The sequence below is a fragment of the Rhincodon typus genome, chromosome 18, assembly GCF_021869965.1.
Source record: "Rhincodon typus isolate 14 chromosome 18, sRhiTyp1.1, whole genome shotgun sequence".
NCBI lineage: Eukaryota > Metazoa > Chordata > Chondrichthyes > Orectolobiformes > Rhincodontidae > Rhincodon > Rhincodon typus.
The window spans coordinates 25,768,306-25,790,315 of NC_063349.1; the positions used below are offsets into that span (position 1 = coordinate 25,768,306).

Genomic DNA, 22,010 nt, shown 5'->3' on the forward strand with positions numbered 1-22,010 from the left:
GTAGTTGTTGTCTGAGGGGTGGTGACTGGGAGGGTAGTTGTCCGAAGAGTGGTGACTGGGAGGGTAGTTGCCTGAGTGGTAGTGTTTGGGCGAATTTGTGGGACAGTGGTGGTTGCCATTGGCTGGATTTTATTCCTCGAGAGTGGAGTCAGGTGATTTGTTCTTGTTAACTGTGTAGAAGTCAATGGCAGATTGGCTAGGAAGGCAGAGGCTGTTATTGATTGGGTAGTTGGAAGAACAGTAGATGTCTTTGATTTGTCATTAGTCCATGAGTGAGTGGTTCGGAGCAACGTTGCTACCATTGACACTCTGGGAGATCTTGTTATGGTTAACTTTTTGGTAGCCGCTGAGAAAGTGGAAACTGTTGGATGGGTGGAGAAAGTGACTGGCTGCACTGTAGCCTTTTGAACAGTAGTGACTGTAGGTAACCGATGAGTGTTTATTGGGGTAGAAGCAAGATTAGATATTGGGTTGTTGAGCTGATCAGCAGAAGTTCCATGATCTGATAATTGTTCCTCTCTGTCAGAAAGTCTTTCTTTCAATTCCTTCATACTCACAAGATCTAGGAGCAAAAAGAAGACAGTAGAAAAAATTTCCTCGTTTTTCAAGTACCGCAACTTCCTCCCCTCAGTGGTCAAGAACGCCCTCGACCGTGTCTCCCGCATTTCCCGCAAGTCATCCCTCACACCCCGTCCCCGCAATAACAACAAAAAAGAAACCCCCTCGTCCTCACTTACCACCCCACCAACCTCCGGATCCAACGCATCATCCTCCGACACTTCCGCCATCTGCAATCCGACTCCACCACCAAAGACATTTTTCCCTCCCCACCCTTATCTGCTTTCCGGAGGGACCACTCTCTCCGTGACTCCCTTGTCCGCTCCACACACCCCTCCAGCCCCACCACACCCGGCACTTTTCCCTGCAAGCGCAGGAAGTGCTACACCTGCCCCAACACCTCCTCCCTCACCCCCATCCCAGGCCCCAAGAAGACTTTCCACATCAAGCAGATGTTCACCTGCACATCTGCTAATGTGATATACTGCATCCGCTGTTCCTGTTGTGGCCTCCTCTACATCAGGGAAACCAAGCGAAGGCTCGGGGACTGCTTTGCAGAACACCTACGCTTGGTTCGCAATAAACAACTGCATCTCCCAGTCGCAAACCATTTCAACTCCCCCTCCCATTCCTCAGACGACAAGTCCATCCTGGGCCGCCTGCAGTGCCACAACGATGCCACCCGAAGGTTGCAGGAACAGCAACTCACATTCCGCTTGGGAACCCTGCAGCCCAATGGTATCAATGTGGATTTCACAAGCTTCAAAATCTCCCCTCCCCCTACCGCATCCCAAAACCAGTCCCATCCTCCCTAACCTGTTCTTCCTCTCACCTATCCCCTCCTCCCACCTCAAGCCGCACCCCCATTTCCTACCTACTAACCTCATCCCGCCCCCTTGATCTGTCCGTCCTCCTTGGACTGACCTATCTCCTCCCTACCTCCCCACCTACACTCACCTTTACTGGCTCCATCCCCGCCTCTTTGACCTGTCTGTTTCCTCTCCACCTATCTTCTCCTCTATCCATCTTCTATCCACCTCTCCCTCTCTCCCTATTTATTTCAGAACCCCCTTCCCCTCCCCCGTTTCTGATGAAGGGTCTAGGCCCGAAACGTCAGCCTTCCAGCTCCTATGATGCTGCTTGGCCTGCTGTGTTCATCCAGCTCTACACCTTGTTATCTCAGATTTTCCAGCATCTGCAGTTCCTACTATCTCGAGTAGAAAAAATTCTGCATTTTTGCTACAAAATGTTGAAATATGGTAACTTTGTGAATTGAAGAGTTTTAGGTAGCAATCCACCCACATTGCGTGTCACTGAGATAAGATTGAGGTGATGATATGATGGGTTCACACAGTTCTCTGAGTTCAAATTCATGCAAAACTGATTGGATAAAAAGGTCTTCCTTTTTCTGCAGGCTGTGAGACTCCCATTTGAAATAACAGTTACAGAGAACTCTTCCAGCTATGATAAAGCCGATGCAATTTGGGTATTCAAGTACTGAATTGTGCAATTTCTCATCTCCCATCCCAACTTTCGGAATAAAGCCTCATCTAGATCAAGATGGCCTGATTATTTTAATGTCAGAATTACCCGAGAGATTGACAACAATAGACTTAGTAAGGAGTTTAGATTTGGAATAGATCTAAGGCCCCATTACTTATCCATCAGTACTGGAAAACTCATGCTGTGTGCTCAAGATCCTGCACTATACATTGCAAGAACTCAAGCAATATGCCTGATAGAGGAATGGCGCATGATCCAATGACAGAGGACATGGTTTAGGATGGGAATTAAATCTTTGCAGTGAAAAGGTACAGGGTTTACTTTGTATTCTATGCCACATTAGCTCTCAAATTGATGGATTTCGAATGGCATTACAGTCAACTTAGTTTCTTGCTTTTGACATGATCCAAACCCAGCAGCATTAAGAGATTAGGCCCACCTGTGCAAGGAACTGGAGGCTGGCCAGTGTTTACAGATATCTTTGAGTATCTTTGAGAGGAAGAAACCCTGAGGCATGGTGGAACTCAGGGCGTGGAACAAGTGATGATGCAATGGAGTTTGTGGCTTCCCATTTACTGGAGAAAATTGCAGTTCGTGTAAGACATCAGACAACAAATCAAGGAAATGCAGAGATCGTAGTGCAGTAAAGCAGAGTGCCATCAGCTTACAGATGGAACATTATTTTTTAATTCACTCGTGCGATACAGACATCACTGGCAGTCCAGCACTTATTATCTGTCCCAGATGCCCTTCAGAAGGTGTTGGTGATTTGCCCTCTTGAACCTCTGCAGATTGTATGCTGTCGGTAGACCCACATTGCCCTCAGGGAGTGAATTCTAGGTTTTTAACCCAGTGACAGTGAAGGAACAACAATATACTTCCAAGTCAGGATGCTGACTGGCTCGGAGGGGAATTTGCAGGTGGTGGTATTCCCATGTATCTGTTCCCCGATCTTTCTAGATGCAAGGGGGTTAGGAAGGTGTTGTCTAAGGATTTTTGGTGAATTTCTGCAGTGTATCTTGTAGATAGTACACACTACTACTGTGGAGCGATGGTGGTGGAGGGAGTGGATGTGGTGCCAATCAAGCGACTGCTTTGTCCTGAACGGTGTCAAGCTTCTCGAATGTTGTTGGAGCTGCTGCCATCCAGGAAAGTGGTAAGTATTCCATCATACTCTACATTTGTGCCTTGTAGATGACAGACAGACGTTAGGAAATCAAGAAGTGAGTTACTTGCCAGGATGTTGCTAGATATAGAAGGTATGAGTTAAACGAGAGGCTGGATAGCTGGGACTTTTTTCACTGGAGCACAGGAGGTTGAGAGGTGGCTTTATAGAAGTTTATAAAATAATGAGGGGTATAGATAGACTTAATGGTGGTTGTCTTTTCCTTAGGATGGGGGATTTCAAGATTAGGGAGCACATTATTAAAGTGAGAGGAGAGAGATTCTAAAAAAGACATGAGAGGCAGATTTTTTTTTCCACAGTGGGTGGTTTGTTTGTGGAATGGGGTAGGTACAATTACAACGTTTAAAAGACATTTGGGTAAGTACATGAATAGGAAAGGTTTGGAGGGATATGGGCCAGGAGCAGGCAGGTAGGACTAGTTTAGTTTGGGATTAAGTTTGGTATGGACTGGTCGAACTGAAGGGTCTGTTTCAGTGCTGTATGACTCTATACTCTGACCTGCTGTTGTGGTCAGTGCGTTTATGCGGTGAGTTCAATCAAGTTTCAATTGGGAATTGGCCAATAGTACCCCTCAGGATGTGAATAGTGGGGGATTCAGTGATGGTAACACCATTGAAGGACAAGGGGCAATGGTTCGATTATCTCTTTTTTGGGATGGTCATTGCCTGGCATTTGTGTAGCACCAATGTTACTTGCCACTTGTCAGCCCAAGCCTGCATATTATCCAGATCTTGTTGTATGTGAACATGGACCACTCCAGTATCCGAGTCATCATGAACAGTGCTGAATATTATGCAATCATCAGCGAACATCCCCACTTCCGACCTCACACCAGAGCAAAAGGTCATTGATGAAGCAGCTGAAGATGTCTGGGCCTAGGACACTACCCTGAGGAACTCCTGCAGAGATGTCCTGGAGCTGTGATGATTGACCTCCAACAACCACAACCATCTTCCTGTGTGCCAGGTATGACTCCAACCACCAGAGAGTTTGCCCCGATACCCATTGATTCCAGTTTTGCTAGGGCTCCTTGATGCCACACTCGATCGAATGCAGCCTTGATGTCAAGGGCTGTCACTCTCACCTCACCTCTGGAATTCAGCTCTTCTGTCCATGTTTGAACCAAGGCTGTAATGAGGTCAGGAGCTCAGTATTTCTGGCAGAATACAAACTGGACGTCACTGAGCAGGTTATTGTTAAGCAAGTGCTGCTTGATAGTACTGTTGATGACACCTTCCATCACTTTACTGATGATCGAGAGTAGACTAATGGGGTAGTAATTGGCCAGGTTGCATTTGTCCTGCTTTTTGTGTACAGGACATGCCTGGGCTATTTTCCATATTGTTGGGTAGATGCTAGTGTTGAAACTGTACTGGAACAGCTGGGCTAGGGCAGTGACAAGTTCTGGAGCACAAGTCTTCAGTACTGTTGAAGGAATGTTGTCAGGGCCCATAGCCTTTGCAGTATCTAGTGCTTCCAACTGTTTCTTGATATCATGTGGAGTAAATCGAATTGGCTGAAGACTGGTCTCAATGATGCTGGGGACAACTGGAGGAGCTGGAGATGGATCATCCACTCAGCACTTCTGGCTGAAGATTGATGCAAATACTTAAGAATTATCTTTTGTATTGTTGGTCTCTTCCATCATTGAGGATGGGAATTCATGACTGGATGTGGCAGAACTGTGGAGATTAGATCTGATCTGTTGGTTGTGGGATCACTGAGCTGTCTATCATTTGCTGCTTATGCTGTCTGGCGTGCAAGTAGTCCTGTTTGGCAGCTTCACCGGTTTGACACTTCATTTTGAGACATGCCTGGTGCTAATTCTGGCATACCCTCCTGCACTCTCCATTGAACTAGGGCTGGTCCGCTGAATTGATGGTAATGGTTGAGTTGACGATATGCCAGGCCATGAGGTTACAGATTGTGCTGGAGTACAGTTCTGTTGCTGTTGATAGCCCATAGTGCCTCACAGATGCCCAGTCTTGAGTTACTAGATCTGTTCAAAGAATCCTGCATGTTTGAATAAGCATTTTCTCAACTTGTCTTGCATGCTTCGACTAGTGATTTGATCCCTCTGCATCTACTCTGGCTTTACAATTGTATCTTTTGTTTAATGATGCCTCTCCTTGTTATTTCTACTGAAATGATTCATTTCACATTTCTTTTGCCTCTTGTCCATCCATTATGCCAGCCTGTCTATGTCCTATTGAAAGTTAAACATTATATCACAGGTCACAATACTTCCAAGTTTGTGTCATCCACAAATTTTGACACTGTTCCTGGCACACCCAAGTCTGGGTCATTAATATTTATCAAAGAAAGCAGGGACCCCAAAATGAAACTGGGAATTGCATTATAAGCCTTCCTTCAGTCTGAAAAACAATGTTCACTATTAATCTCTCTTTCCTGTCACTCAGTCAATTTCATATCCCTGTTGCCCTGGTCCCTTTTATCCCATTAGGTCTAATTGGCTGACAAGTTTGCTATGTGGTACTTTATCAAATGTGCTTTAGAAATCTTTGTACCCCACGTTGTCTGCATTTCCTACAATAACACTTATCTTCTCAAAAGCTCAAACAAATTAGTTAAACACATTTTTCCCAGAACATATTCATGTTGGCATTGTTTAATTTATCTGCATTTGCCCAAGCGACTGTTAATTTGTCCCAGGTTATCATTTAATAGGCTTCCCTGTCACCAAGGTTAAACCGCCAAGTCTGTACTTACTGAGCTTACCCATGCACCCTTTCATGAACTCTCCAATCATCTGGCACCAAGCTGGACCTAAAGAAATTTGAGAAATTGCCAGTACCTCTGCAATGTTCACTTTCATGTCCCTCTGTATCCTGGCTGCGTCTCATCTGATCCTGGTGGCTCAGCAAATATAAATATCCATTGCTTTTCACCATCAACTTTTAGCCCATTTACAGCTTTAATTACCTCTCTTCTATACTGACCTGATCAATATCTTCTTTCTCAGTGAAGACAAAGGAGATATGTGGAAAATTCAAGACTTTTTGGCCAAAAATAGGGGTCATCTTTTACAGTGAGATTAACTTTTACTCGAGTATATACAGTAATCATAGAGTACCTCAGCTATGTCCCCTATAATTCCTTTTAGGTCTCTAATCAGCCTCGCCCCTCCTTTCATCACCCTTTCACTATTAATATGCCAAGTAGAATTCAGGATGCCTTTGTACGTTAGATGTCCATCTCTTTTCATAATCTGTCCTGCCTTTCGTATTTTTTCCCCACATCTGCTCTGAACTTCCTAAATGGAGCCTAGGTTTCAATTGTGTTCTCCACCTGGAATCTTCTACATGCATCCTTTTTCTACTTCACTTTACTCTGTGTATTTATCATTCAGGGAACTCTAGATTTGTATATCCAAACTTTTCCCTCATGTGAATGTTATCTTCACTGTACTGGAGATATCCCCTCTTTAAAAGGTAGTCAATTGTTCCCTTCCTAATCTTTGATTCCAATTTATCTGGGTCAGCTCTCCTCATCCCTTCCTCAATTAATTATTTTTACTCTGGCTTGCATTCAGATGTAAGACATTTAGATACAAGCAAATTTGTCTTAAAAATTAAACTTCACACATTAAATTAGACGGTAGCCTATAAGAACTAAATGATAAAGTTACCTCTTTGTATAAAGTGGCTTACGAACCCTTCTGAAGACATCAATGGACAAGCATCTTTGTTTGGACAGTAGAAAAGGTAGCAATTTTGAAAGGATGAATTATTTCTTGGATCAAACGTCATAAAATTGCACAGATTGTTTTCTCCTTCCATTTAAAAACAGAAAAAAAAAGAATGTTTAGTACACCAAACATCTGTGTCATTTAAACGAATCCATAGCACTCTGATCTATTAAGGTAAGCAGAGCAAACGAAGCCTGTGGTAGAATATCAGACCAAAACAGTAAATAATCTACATTTTCTGAGTCTCTAACAGAGAACACGCTAAACCATTATCTGTCATTTTAAGATTTGGAGATGAAAGTTGGCCAGGAACCATTGGAATTATTACACTAGATTTTGACTTTTTAAGAAGTTAATTCATGGAATGTGGGCATCGTTAGTTTGGCCAACATATATTGCCTATCCCTAATTTCCTTTCAGAACATGTTGGGGAGCTGCCTTCTTGAACTGCTGAAGTCCATTTGCTGCAAATGGTCACAATATAATTAGGGAGGGAGTTCCAGGATTTTGACCCAATGGCTGTTGTACAAGCAACCAGTAGAATATATCAAAGTTTCTAGGTAGATTTTAGTTCTAGTCAACAGTTGAATCTAACCAATGAACTGTGCGAGTCTCAATGCAGTTTGCCACGACTGGGCATGGGATGGCAACCAGCTGAAACATTGGCATTAGTTGCAGATAGGTCACAGGGTAGGATGGATTAGGGGATGACATGTCTGAGCTGATAGCTACTCACCATTTGTGGGGTAGGGTTGAGTATAGCTCCCACTCCCAGCCCTCCAGAATGAAATCCTTTTGGGACCTTCTTTGTATTAATTGCCAACTGATTCTGAGTAGAGTAGACAGGACACATGGTTCACCCAGTACACTTCACAAAATCCCAAGTGGAGGTCAATGGGTATATCCTGTGGTGCTGCTCCTTGTCAGGATGGTACACAGGTTACTGGGGGGGACGGGGTCAGTTGGCCAGATGGTCAGTTTGCAATACACAGCAATGGTAACAGTGTGGATCCAATTCCCGCACCAAATGAAGGATTCTCCTTCTCAACCTCTCCCCTTGCCTGAGGCAAGATGACCCTCAGGTTAAAACATTACCAAGTTATCTCTCAGAGAGCAGTCCTATGGTCTGGTAGGACCGTGGCGATTTTACTTTTATTTTACACAAGGTTATATGTCCAGAGTGCATTTTGAACGTACGTTATTTTTGAATTCACTTTTTGAATCACTGCATCAAGTTATTCCACTAACAAATCAAAATTGATGGAATTGGTGAAAATTTTTCCTTTTTTTAGAAATGCATTTTCATGATACATTTCCTAAATGAAATTAGTGTTAAAAAATGTGAAAAAAGAAACTGTAAGGGCAACTTACTGGATCAATGCCAAATGGTATCTTTCTTATAGATAGTTCATTATTTAGAGAACTTGTATAGTGGGGTGTAGTTTCCACTCTGGTGCAAATTGTAACTGCACAAAATGTTCTTGCTCACCTCCTCCCTCCCCCAACACCAAGCTCTAAAAGTTTTGCCACAAACTAGCTCAAATTGGGCAGCGTTTTGAAACTTTTGCTTTAAAAACTAATTTACTTTAAGATATTCCTTGATCTATTTAAGAACGATAACTGGACCCAATTTATTTAATACAGCTGAGCAGGAGGTAAAACATAAGATGTAAACCTTTTAATCACAGTGACAATTCACTACCTGTGGGTAGCCTGATTTTAAGTGACATGAAATGACTTAAATAGTTTTCATTATCTGTTGGCACAGGCACCAGTTTCTTAGTAACTTTTAGAACTTTTTCAGAGATCCACCAGTGAGTATTATTCATAGAAACTTCCAATGGTACGGGTGGCACAGTCTGGTACTACTACAATGGTTTTGCAAGTAATGCAATAAATTGTGAAAACTCTAGTTGCATGGAATGTAATTTGATTCCACAACTCTTTGCAGCAGTTTACACCAGTTTTGACAAATTGCTTTAAAAAATCCAGTGCAACCAAGCAAAAATTCCAGAACGATAATTTACATTTTCAGATCTTCACTACTTTTCACAAGGGGCGCAGATACATGGATCCAAAAAATTGACAATTCTGAGTAATTTGGTGGTATCCACATGCAGAAATCTGATTGCTCTGCCTTCCATATCCCTTTGGACAAATGGTATATTCTTCTCCTTTAGCTATAGGAGATGCAGGTCTTTCCCATTTAAGCTCCTTATAATTTTGTACACCTTAGTTAAGTTTATCCAATATTCCGTCATAGCTGCAATTTTCAGGCCCGGGCAATATCTTGTAAATCTCCTCTGTACTCTCTTCAGACTGCTTATGTCTTTCCTTTAATGTAACAACCAGAATTCTAGCTGTGACCTAAGCACCATTTTATGCAGTTCCAGCATTCCATTCCTGCTTTTCCACTCTATACCTTGTCCAGTAAAGGCAAGAAATCGTCAGGAAGTCTTCATCATCTTACCCAACTGTCCTGACACCTTCAAGAACCAGTGGGCATGCACTTCAAGTGTTGACTTCCTCTATCCATTTCAATATCCTCCCATTAATGGTGTTTTCCCTTGTTTTGATTGCCTTCCCCAAATGCATTACCTCATTTCTCTGGAACTGAATTTTTTTTGTCACACTTCTGCCTGCTCAAACAAACCATTGATATTATTCAGGAGTCAAAAAATATTTTCTTGACTATTAACTAAACAGCCAATGTTTGTGTGATCTGCAAATTACCCACCATGCCTGCAATATTTAAGACAAAATCAAACAACAAATAGCAAAGAACCAACACCAAGCCCTGTGAAATACCACTGGAAAAAGCATTCTATTCACAAAAACTCTCTTTGTTTCTGTTGCTGAGCCGATTGTAATCCAACTTGCCACATTCCTCTGTGCTTTTATTTTTAGTGTTCATGATTTCCTACAACCTACAGGACATGCATTCCACACAACTGAGCTGCGTTGCCATGCCTCAACATTGTTTTACTTGGCCTTAACTGAATACACCTTGATAAACTTACTCATACTGATAAAATCTGACTATCAATCAACCTTTGACTACATGGAAAAGTCTCTGATTTTATTTCCTGGTGAAGCTGAAGCCATCTCCTCTATCCTGTGCTGATGGTAACTTCCTGGCACTCGATCAGTCATTGGTCAAACCTTACCCTGATTGGCTGCCCTGTCATTCCCCATCACCTTACAGCTTTCCTGCGTAGTCACGGTTCTCTTAAAAACCAAAAGGGATTTTATGATAATTTCACGGTCACCATTACTAAGATGAACGTTTTTCAAAATGTAATCATCAAATTCAAATACCAGCTGCTGTGGTTGGGATTTGAACCCATGTCTCCACAGCATTAGCCAGAGTGTGGATTGCTAGTCCAGTGACATCACCACCATACCAACATCCCCCATTTTGCTTCTGTTGTGCAAGGCAGACAGACAGAATTAACCTGAAACATTAACTCCCTGTCTATCTCCACACATGCTCCCTGACCTACTAAGTATTAACAGCATTTTCTCTTTTGAAAGAAGTCACAGTTTTCAATTTTTTGGACCATACACTGAACTGGAAGTTGGACTGCTTTAAATGAAAAACAAGGAAGTTATGCAACTTGAAAAACAAGTGTTGCACGTTGTTAGGCTGTGCCACATGTTGCTTTTTGGAAACAAAAGGAGAGAAAGTTGAAACCAAATGATACCGAGAATCTTTCAAGAAAATTCTGCCTGGCAACAACTTGCTGACTGGTTCAGCTGCAGGGTGTTAAAAAGTGGAACAAAAACAAAGTTGCCAGAAAAGCTCAGCAGGTCTGGCAGCCTTTGTAAAGGAAAAAACAGAGTTAATGTTTCGGGTCTGGTGACCCTTCCTCAGAACAAAAAGTATGTGCTAAAAAGCAGCAGAGTGAAAACATCCAGTCTGCAAACAGCATCCTCTCTCCCACGAGGAGCTCGAACAGTTCATCCACTTCACCAACACCTTCCACCCCAACCTTAAGTTCACCTGGACCATCACTAATACCTCTCTCTCCTTCCTGGACCTCTCTGTCTCCATCTCTGGCAACCACCTAGAAACCGATATCCATTTCAAGCCCACCGACTCCCACAGCTACCTAGCATACACCTCCTCCCACCCACCCTCCTGCAAAAATGCCATCCCCTATTCCCAATTCCTTCGCCTCCGCCGCATCTGCTCCCAGGATGAGGCATTCCACTCCCATACATCTCAGATGTCCTTGTTTTTCAAGGATTGCAACTTCCCCCCCTCAGTGATCGAGAACGCCCTCGACCGTGTCACTCGCATTTCCCGCAACTCATCCCTCACACCCCCTCCCTGCAATAACAACCAAAACAGAATCCCCCTCGTCCTCACATACCACCCCACCAACCTCCGGATCCAACACATCATCCTCCGACACTTCCGCCATCTGCAATCTGACCCCACCACCAAAGACATTTTTCCCTCCCCACCCTTATCTGCTTTCCGGAGGGACCACTCTCTCCGTGACTCCCTTGTCCGCTCCACACTCCCCTCCAGCCCCACCACACCCGGCACTTTTCCCTGCAAGCGCAGGAAGTGCTACACCTGCCCCTACACCTCCCCCCTCACCCCCATCCCAGGCCCCGAGAAGACTTTCCACAACAAGCAGATGTTCACCTGCACATCTGCTAATGTGGTATACTGCATCCGCTGTTCCCGTTGTGGCCTCCTCTACATCGGGTCAACCAAGTGGAGGCTCGGGGACCGCTTTGTGGAACACCTACGCTCGGTTTGCACTAAACAACTGCACCTCCCAGTCGCGAACCATTTCAACTCCCCCTCCCATTCCTCAGACGACATGTCCATCCTGGGCCTCCTGCAGTGCCACAACCATGCCTCCCGAAGGTTGCAGGAACAGCAACTCATATTCTGCTTGGGAACCCTGCAGCCCAATGGTATCAATGTGGACTTCACAAGCTTCAAAATCTCCCCTCCCCCAACCGCATCCCAAAACCAGCCCAGCTTGTCCCCGCCTCCCTAACCTGTCCTTCCTCCCACCTATCCCCTCCTCCCACCTCAAGCCCCACCCCCATCTCCTACCTACTAACCTCATCCCGCCCCCTTGACCTGTCCGTCCTCCCTGGACTGACCTATCTCCTCCCTAACTCCCCACCTACACTCACCTTTACTGGCTCCATCCCAGCCTCTTTGACCTGTCTGTTTCCTCTCCACCTATCCTCTCCTCTATCCATCTTCTATCCGCCTCCCACTCTCTCCCTATTTATTTCAGAACCCCCTTCCCCTCCCCCATTTCTGAAGAAGGGTCTAGGCCCGAAACATCAGCTTTCCTGCTCCTCTGATGCTGCTTGGCCTGCTGTGTTCATCCAGCTCTACACCTAGTTATCTCTTATTTTTGATCTTTGGAATTCTGTTTACCGGCTCTATACTTTCTTCCACCTATGATACATACATTAAGCCAGTTGTCTTTTGTCGATCTTAATTGTGAATGGGTGTGTACATTTTTGGGAGGTTGAAGGGGTATAATTTAAGATACAAAAATTAGAAATCTTTTCTTTTTACTGTTCTTGTTAAAGTTAAGCATTACAATAAATAGCCTTTGTTTAACTGTTACTAATGAGACCTGGTGTGGTTTGCTTTTGTCCTGGTGAACAGGCAGCCAGACAAATTGGTCATTTTGGTGATGTCATTCGAATTTTTATACATTTTGTAACAACTTATGGAGCAATGGGGCATGACTATTAGCACACTTTTCCCAGCTTAGTTGTGAAAGATTTTACTAGCCTAGGTCTTACATTCGTTAAAATCTACTTGATAGTGTCTATTCACTTCAAAAGATCAACTTCCCTCTAGATAACACCATTTAGATGGAAAACTCTTTAATCTCAGTTGTTGCCATGACAAAACTAAAAAGACTACTAGGGACATACATGGTCTACACTTTGTAGCTGACTGCAATGCTGTTGCCCACTTTGCACCAGGTTTGAAAGCCACTTTTTGAAATCTTCAATTCTGCAGACAAAAAAAATGCCTTGTACTCAGATATTACCAAAGCAAAACTCATATCACCCCATCAAGTGAGCTAAATATTCCACCCCTATATTTGTTGAAAATGCTCTGGAATATGTTGAGTATTTCCCATACCTTGGCAGTCACCTTTCTCAAAAAGCAGCACCACCTCAGTCTTTCCAAACAAGGAAAAAGAGTGTCTGGCAACAAAGACTTCCACAAGCCAAAGAAAGACTTGGTATTTACAGCTTTTGTTATCACAAGATCCTGCTGCAGTGAAACATAAGAACTTTCAAGAAATTCCATCAATGCTTTCACTACATCTTCCAGATTTAATGGGAGAATGCAGCAAACCAATGCTGACGTCCTTCCTGAAGCCAGTTCCACATGCATTCAGACTAAATTCCTGCAAAATCAACTCTGATGTACTGGACACATTGCCCAGATCACCAAAAACTGCTGCCCCCTTTAGGGATAACAAGGTGTAGAGCTGGATGAACACAGCAGGCTAAGCAGCCATCAGATCTGAGATAACAAGGTGTTCCTACTATCTCTGAAATAATTTTAGCCCCCTTTAGGGAGATAGCAAGAACTGCAGATGCTGTAGTCAGAGATAACAAAGTGTGGAGCTGGAGGAACACAGCAGGCCAGGCATCATCAGAGGAGCAGGAAAGCTGACGGCCAGAAGGCCCCTTTTAGGTCCGGTCTTCTCAAATTTCAAACAACTAATCATCCACAGGAGGGTAAAACTAATGGTTCAAGGATAGTCAGAGGCTGTCCTTGGAGCAAGGCAGCATTGACATTAATAATTGAAGACCTTGCTACCAGTTGTTCATAATAGTGACAACTTGTCCAACAAGGTGCCTCATGCTTTGGGTAACAACTTAATGATGAGGCAGAGCAGTGGTGGGAGGAGCGAAACAAAAATAATTCCCATATTCTGAATCCCACTATCTCATGGGGCGCCTTGTCCCTTGTGCCCAAAGTTTTGCGAGTCAAGATTCAGTCTGGTCAACCACACGAAGACCAATGGCAGAAGCTCATAACTCGGGGTAGACATTATCCTCAAAATAAGGCACAAGTGAGGATGGTAGCTTTCAATTTTTCTTAGCAATAATTTTAGCTAACCCAGAAGTTGTTTTTGTCAGTGAACAATGTTACTTTACTGCTATTCAAACACAAGAATATTTGCATATTTTGGAAGTTTGTTTGACATGTAGAAACTGATATATCATACAATATCAAATACCTTAACAAATCATTGCTTACCTATGAAAGGTGGGTCAGTACAGCACTTATTATGGCACTCCTCCAAGCTGTCTGTGTGGAAAGGTTCCAAGCTTTTCAGCCCTTTCATTAGGGCAATTTTTATGTCAATTATGGTATCCATGGTATTTGAGAAAGTGCACTTGGACTCTTGCAATAGACTGCTGTGGTTTGTAAGTATCGCCAAGAGCAACAATAGCAATGATCCACTGTGACGCCAAAGCATACTGACTTACAAATTCTCAGGCACTTAATTGACAATGATTGTGCACGCATTAGGTGCAGTAACACAGAATGTTAGATATTTTGGAGAATGCAGTGCTTTCAAAAGCAGTGGAAATCAAGTCCTGTAAATTTGTAAAAAAGAAGGATTAACATGTCATTTTTAAATCATACATGATTCAAATGACCTAAAAGTGGCTGTAAAGCTTTACCAATAATCTGAACAATTTATATCAAACTTTTTCAATATACTTTGCTGACCAAAATACTGAAACATTTTGAAGCACAAGGTTAAACAGCTGCCATTTAAAAGTGACTGCCCAGTACCAGTGTTTAGATTGGTTATAAGTGGATGTTTGACAGAATTGAGAGGAGAAAAAGCAGTTGGGATTCAGACTTTTCACTCTAGCCAAAATTGCTCACTCTCACTGACTGTAAGTGTAAGGCATAGTGCTCAAAGAGCTTGAACAAAAAACCTGTAAATTCAAGCCAAGATCTAAGTCAACTGAGCAATTACTGAATTAAGGATTGCCACAGTCAACAACAATGGGATACCATTGCCAAAAACCAATGTACAACTATAAGAAAGTAACCTCATTTCCCCTTTTGGATTGGACTCGGATTGACAGACTTTGCGTCATCTTCTTTATGTTCCTCATCCATGATATTGCTGAAAAGACTGTTTGTCTCATCTGATTTGTCCATCCTTGGATTTAAAATCTGAGTTTCTTTTATCTTAATAGTAGTAACAGTCAGGCATTAACCATTCTAGACATTAAATTGGTCACACTACACCTTTGTGATGACTCGTGGAATAGAGGAGCTTTATTTCCAGTGCACCATCCCCAACAGGGTTGTGACACAATGGCTTGATATTATCTCAGCCCACCTTTAAATTAGACCCTTTTCTTTTACTACTCTCCAATATCTATAACTGTCTGCATCATGCTTTGGATTTGCTCCCATTTCAATCCCTTCAAAAAGAATGTACACTGCTTCTACCCTTGCCAGTTTGGAGTACTCACTTCCTCCGATCAAGGCTGAATGCCAACACTCTGATACCTCATCTTCCCCTGGACAATAACCTCAGAACCAAACATCAAGCCAACTCTGTCACTGACTTCATCTCCCCTGGAGATCTTCCCTCCCAGTTCCCCAATAATGAGAAGCTGCTTCTACATACTTCCCAAGATTTGACAGAAACACCCTGGTAAACTAATCATTTTAGCCTCAGAAATGACTTCTTCTGATCTCTATTTCCCATCCCTGCCCCCATGCCCTATCTCTTCCCACTCCCCATCCATGGCTGTAGCTCTTCAACTTTGAACAGTTTTCTGCCCTTAGTCATGTCCAATTTATCATGGCCCTTGATCCCTCTTATGCCTCCAGCCCCCATCAGGTTTGTCTGAGTGATTGAAAATCCTTTCAATTTGTCTCCTGCTTATCTGGGCTTTGTATCCTTCAACTTCACTTACTTTCTCTAAATGAAACGTTTTCTTTCGGGAATAAAGGTCCTATTAAATCTGTCATTTCCTGAAATATGTGAAACATTTCTTATTCCAATTCAGAACCCGCCTTAACCTCTTCTGGTAAACTCATGAAAGTACTGGTGTTGTTTTCTGTTCCAGCCCTAAACTGCAAAGTGCTATTAATATTGCTTCCAATTTCTACTAGATAACACAGTGTGGAGCTGGAGGAACACAGCAGGCCAGACTGCAAAGGAGCAGGAAAGTTGACGTTTCTGGTCAGGACTCCTCTTCAGAAATGGGAGAGGGGGAGGGTAGCTCAGAAATAAATAGAGACAGGAGGGGTGGGGCTGGGAAAGGTAGGTGGGATGGTGATAGGTGAGTGCAGGTAGGGAGTGGTGAGGATTGGTCAGTGAGGTGGGAGGAGCGGATAGGTGGGAGAGAAGATGGACAGGTTGTGTCAGCTCAAGGAGGTGGGGATGAGAGGGAGGGTTGGTCATGGGATGAGGCCAAGGGTGGGGAGATTTGAAACTGGTAAAATCCACGTTGAGACCATTGGGTTGTAGGCTCCCATTTCAACTCTCCCTCCCACTCCCTGGGCTCCATCCTGGGCCTCCTCCAGTGTCAGAATGACGCCACACGGAAACTGGAGGAGCAGCACCTCATAGTCCACCTTGGGAGCCTACAACCCAATGGTCTCAATGTGGATTTTACCAGTTTCAAAATCTCCCCACCCCCGGCCTCATCCCATGACCAACCCTCCCTCTCATCCCCGTCTCCTTGACCTGACATAACCTGTCCATCTTCTCTCCCACCTATCTGCTCCTTCCACTTCACTGACCAATCCCACCACTGCCTACCTGCACTCACCTATCACCATCCCACCTACCTTCCCCAACTCCACCCCTCCTCTCCCTATTTATTACCCAGCTCCCTATCGCCTCCTCCATTTCCAAACAAGGGTTCCGACCCAAAATGTCAACTTTCCTGCTCCTCTGACGCTGCCTGGCCTGCTGTGTTCCTCCAGCTCCATACTGTGTTGTCTCTGACTCCAGCATCGGCAGTTCTTACTATTTCCAATTTCTACTGTTGTGTTTCCTACACACAAGATATCATCAACTTTTCAGATTTCTGGGGATGGGCTATCAATCAATATTCAATAAACACACATTAGCTCCACAGAAATCTTGTCTAAACTTTCTTCCATCCGAGTTCTTGTAAGGACCTAAAGTCATAAAGTCATAGAATCATACAGCATGGAAGCAGATTCTTCGGTCCAACCCATCCATGCTGGCCGTAATGCCAAACTAAACCTGCCTGCGCTTGGTCCATATCCTGCCTAACATTTTTTATTCATGTATTTATTCAAATGTCTTTTAAATGTTGTAACTGTATCCACATCCATCACACACAAACCACTCTCTCTGTAAAATGGTTGCCCCTCATGTCTTTTTAAAATATTTCTCTCACCTTAAAAATATGTCCCCTGCTCTTGAAATCCCCCACCCTAGAGAAAAGGCACCCACCATTCGGCTTATCTATTCCCCTCATGATATTATAAACCTCTAACAGGCCACCTCTCAACCTCCTGTGCTCCAGTGAAAAAGTCCCAATCTATCTAGCCTCTCCTGACAACTCAAACCTTCCATTCCCAGCAACAAACTGGTAAATCTCTTCCTCACCCTCTCCAGCTTAATAATATTCTTCCTGTAACAGGGGGAGACCAGAAGTGGACACAGTACTCCACAAGAGGTCTCACCAATATCCTACACAATCTCAACATGACGTCCCAACTCCTATACTCAAAGGTCTCAGCAATGAAGGCAAGCGTCCACAATACCTTCTCAGCCACTCTAACTATATGTGATGCAAACCTCAAAAATTATGTACCTGAACCCCAACGTCTCTCTGTTCTACAACACTACTCAAGACCCTACCTTTAATTTTATAAATCCTGCCCTTGTTTGTTTTACCAAAATGCAATATCTAGCATTTATCCAAATTAAATTCCATCTGCCACTCTTCAGCCTATTGACCCAATTGATGAAGATCTTTTTATAAACTTGGATAACCTTCTTCACTGTCCACTATACCACCAATTTTGGGGTCATCCACAAACTTACTAACCTTACCTTCTCTATTCTCATCTAAATCATTTAAATAAATGACAAACAAAAGTGGACCCAGCACCAACGCCTGTGGAACACCACTGGTAACAGGCCTGCAGTCCTAAAAACAACCCTCTACCATCACTTTGTCTCCTGCTGTTAAGCCAATTATGTATCCAATTGGCAAGCTCATCCTGAATTCCATATGATCCAACTTCACTAATTCGTCTACCATGTGGAAACTTGCCAAAGGTTTTACTAAAGTCCAAGTAAACAATGTGTACCGCACTGCCCCCATCAATCTTCTTGGTTATTTCCTCAAAAAACTCCATGAAGTTTGTGAGGCATGATTTCCCTCTCACAAAACTATGATGACTATCCCTAAACATTCCTTGCCTCTCCAAATGCACATAAATCCTATCCTTCAGAATCAGCTCCAACAACTTACCTACCACTGAACTCAGATTCACAGGTCGATAGTTCTCAGGCTTCTCCTTCCATCCCTTCTTAAACAAAAGCACAACATTAGCCACTCTCCAGTCCTCTGGCACCTGTAGTTATAGATGATACAAATATTTCTGCAACGGACCCCTAACTCCCCTGCAATTTCTTCCCTAACTTCCCACAATTTTGTAAGACCTCATTCCATTCTCTCAGCTTTCCCATTTCTGTCATGTCATTTCTGACAATGCCACATTCCAAGGTGATATTTTCAATATGTATTCTTTTTGCCTCAAAGGATTCCTCTCCACTGTGTGAATTAATTGCTTTTGAGCATGTCCATTCCCAGACATCTGCTCTCACCGTTCCCTTCCCATACAGAATTATGCTGTGGCTGTACTTGACTTTACTTTTCATTGGCCTTCACATTCATTAAATTCTTTCACCATTTCCACCATTACCAAACACCTTTCCCTCATCTACCCCTTCAGCATTCTGGAGACTGTTCCCTTCGTGATATTCTGATTCACTTCTCCTCCACCCCAAGCATGGCCACCTTGTACCATAGCACCTTCGCATGCACATACAGGAAGTGCAACACCTATTCCTTTTACATTCTCCTTTCCCAACATCATCGGCCCCAAACATTTTCCCAGGTGAAACAGCAATTTACTTGTTTCAACTTAGTATACTGTTATTTGTTGTTCACAACACGGTTTCCTCCATGCAGGCAGACAACATTGAGGACAAAATCTGCATCATCCACAAACATGACACCAAACTTGCAGACATCTGTAATTTTAATTCCCCACCTTGCTCCAACTTTGAGGAACAGCACCCCACCTTCCAAATGGATAACCTTGCAGCCTTCTGGCCTGAATTCAACAATTTTATCTCCATTCCCTCTTATTTCTTTATTTTCTTCCTTTATGACAGCAGCTATTCATGATCCTATATGTCATACATCCTCTCAACACATTTATTTCCACACTTGTCCCTTTAGCCTTGAACCATGAAAGCTTTTTTGCATTTCACCTCTCCTGCCCTCCAATCTACCACAGATCTTCCATACACATTTCTAACATTTCCCAGTTCTGATGGATGACAGAGAATGTAAAAGTTAACTGCATTTCTCTCACCATGTTTACAGTCAGATCTTCTGAGCATTTCCAACCTTTTTTGCTTTTATTCCAGATTCCCCCTGCACAAAATCTCATTAGGGTTTGGTCCGGACATGCACAAAAAAGCTAAATTCCAGAAGAAAAGGTGGGTGTGACACCTGTTGTTATCTAGAAAGCATTTCAGTAACTGAAGTGCCAAAGGGCTCAAGAAAAACTGAAGTCAATGGCATCAGGAAAATGCTCACCACTGGTTGGAGTCACACCTAGTATAAAGGAAGATAATTATGGTTGATGAGACCAGTCGTCTCAGTCCCAGAATACCACTGAATGAGCTATTTAGAGTTATCGCCTAATTCCAATCACCATCATTATGACTATCTCCCATCATACAGTCAAATGTGGTGATGTTCACAGCTGATTGTACAATGTTCAATACTGTTCCCAACTCCACAGAGACTGAGAATTGTGGCAAGTAATTCACCTGCTGACTCCCCAAACCCCATCCACTCTTTTGAAGGCACAAGTATGATGGATACACCTATTTACATAGTTAAGTGCAACTCCAACTACACTCAAGAATGTCAACATCATTTAAGAGCACTTGATCAGCACCCTATCCACTACACTCTCTCCCTCCACCACCGACCTACAGTGCCTGCAGTATATTCCATCTACAAGACGCACTGCAGTAATCACCGGGACAACGTCTGCCACTGAAATGAACAAGGGAGCCAATGCGTAGGAACACCACCATCTGTAAATTCCTCACAAAGATTAATTTGGAACTATCAATTCTTCATTTCGCTGGATTGTGGAACTTATTCTGGAATAGGACCACGGGGATACCTACACAACCTTTTCAAGGGAAATTAGGAATGAACAATAAATGCTAGCTTAGACAATGCATTAAAGCGCAATAATTATTTTTTAAAAATCAACAACTACCGCATTTTGTGTCGTCGGTTAATGGATGTTGAATTTTTCACGAGAGGGTTCTCAAGATTTGGCGAGGGAGGTGATGTTGCCGTTGTTTAAAAGCTCGGCCAGACTCCCGTCTTAGATACTCAATTCAGAACAAAAGCAAATATTACACATACTCTGCACCACTCGAGAAAATATCACACAGTACATAGCCCAGTGGTTACACTGAAACTGCTAACTCCGGTATTCAAAAACACTGAATGCTATAGCAACATGAGAGTGAGACTAAATAAAAACCGAAAGATCTGAGGATGCTGTAAATCAGGAACAAAAACAGAGTTAACGTTTCAGAACCGGTGACCCTTCCTCAGAACCCTAAATGTTAACTTTTTTTTTTCCTTCACAGATGCTGCCAGACCTGCTGAGCTTTTCTAGCAACTTCTGTTTTTGTTGTTGAGAGTGAGACTGTTAGCCAATGTTGTGATGCGAGGCATCGTTTGAACAATCGTGTCCACAAACTGCTCGACCAACCCGAATGCGAATAAAAATAGGCTTAGCACGGTCAGGAAGTTAGAGCAAAAAGTTACGGGCGAAAATACAAAGGCTCTTCGAGAAATACAAAGCTCCCATTCGGTGAGACGGACACACAATGTCGAAGTGTGCTGCACATCCAAGTCTGGGCTCCGCTCTCGGCCCCTCAATCCCACCCACTGCTTTCCGCCTTTCCTGATAATACCCTTTCCCAACCCTTTCCCTACACAGACAAAACAACTGCGCAAGCTGCTCATTTCACAGCAAAGTCAATAACTTCAGAAAACGTACCGTTCAATCCACGACTCGTCAAGTTACGAGTGAAAATATTCAACTTGGAGAAAAGTTACCAAAGTTACTCTTGACGTCCGCGCCCTGCAAACATACAAAGGAAATGAGAGTTTTATTAAAATAACTTGCCGAGGCATTATCAACGAGCTGTTAAAACTTCTTGCGAAGCGTTATGAAAAAAAATCCCACTACTGAGAAAACAAACACCATGAAAGCGAACAACACATAAAACCAAAGGAATCCGAGCAAGCACAGACTGATAGACTCACCGAGCAGTTTCCTGTACGTCTGTAAAATTGGGTGGAACTTAATTGCTGCTCGAGTTTGGGTGTGTTGGACTGACATTCAACTTGATTCAGAGTTGATCCGATTAATATAACTGCAATTTACTGAAAACATTTGCAAGCTTCCTCCCCCGTCCCTTATAGGTGCTATGAATTCAAATCATAAAGCATTAGGAAGTCACAAATAAAGTTTAAGCCAATGTTCTATTAATACACATATGCCAGACTATTTTCGCTAACATTCATTGTCCATTCTCCAAACCTGCACGGCTCGCTATGAATTGAGTTTGCATGTGCTTCACCCACAGCACATTGAACAATGCTGGCTGAGAGAAAGCAGTTTCTGTTTTAGTAATGTATCCACTCTATGAATGTGGATAATAGGTCAGTTTACAA

The 22,010-nt window shown here is 43.1% G+C and overlaps 1 protein-coding gene across 6 annotated transcripts in view; it reads right to left on the reverse strand.

Annotated features, from left to right (window-relative positions):
• The window catches only part of LOC109923063 (MANSC domain-containing protein 1), a 22,454-nt gene extending 702 nt beyond the window's left edge, over positions 1–21,752 (reverse strand). The window contains exons 1-6 of one of the 6 annotated variants that reach the window (XM_048607518.1): positions 21,600–21,752; positions 21,331–21,414; positions 20,533–20,650; positions 14,233–14,576; positions 6,897–7,040; positions 1–562 (exon numbers count right to left, since the gene is read on the reverse strand). The exon at positions 1–562 is cut by the window's left edge and continues 702 nt beyond it. In XM_048607518.1, coding sequence (XP_048463475.1) covers positions 1–562; positions 6,897–7,040; positions 14,233–14,455 — 929 coding nt within the window. In that variant the 5' untranslated portion in view covers positions 14,456–14,576; positions 20,533–20,650; positions 21,331–21,414; positions 21,600–21,752. The other 5 variants (XM_048607517.1, XM_048607514.1, XM_048607515.1 and 2 more) reach the window with 5 other exon arrangements.
• Positions 21,753–22,010: the final 258 nt, after the last annotated feature.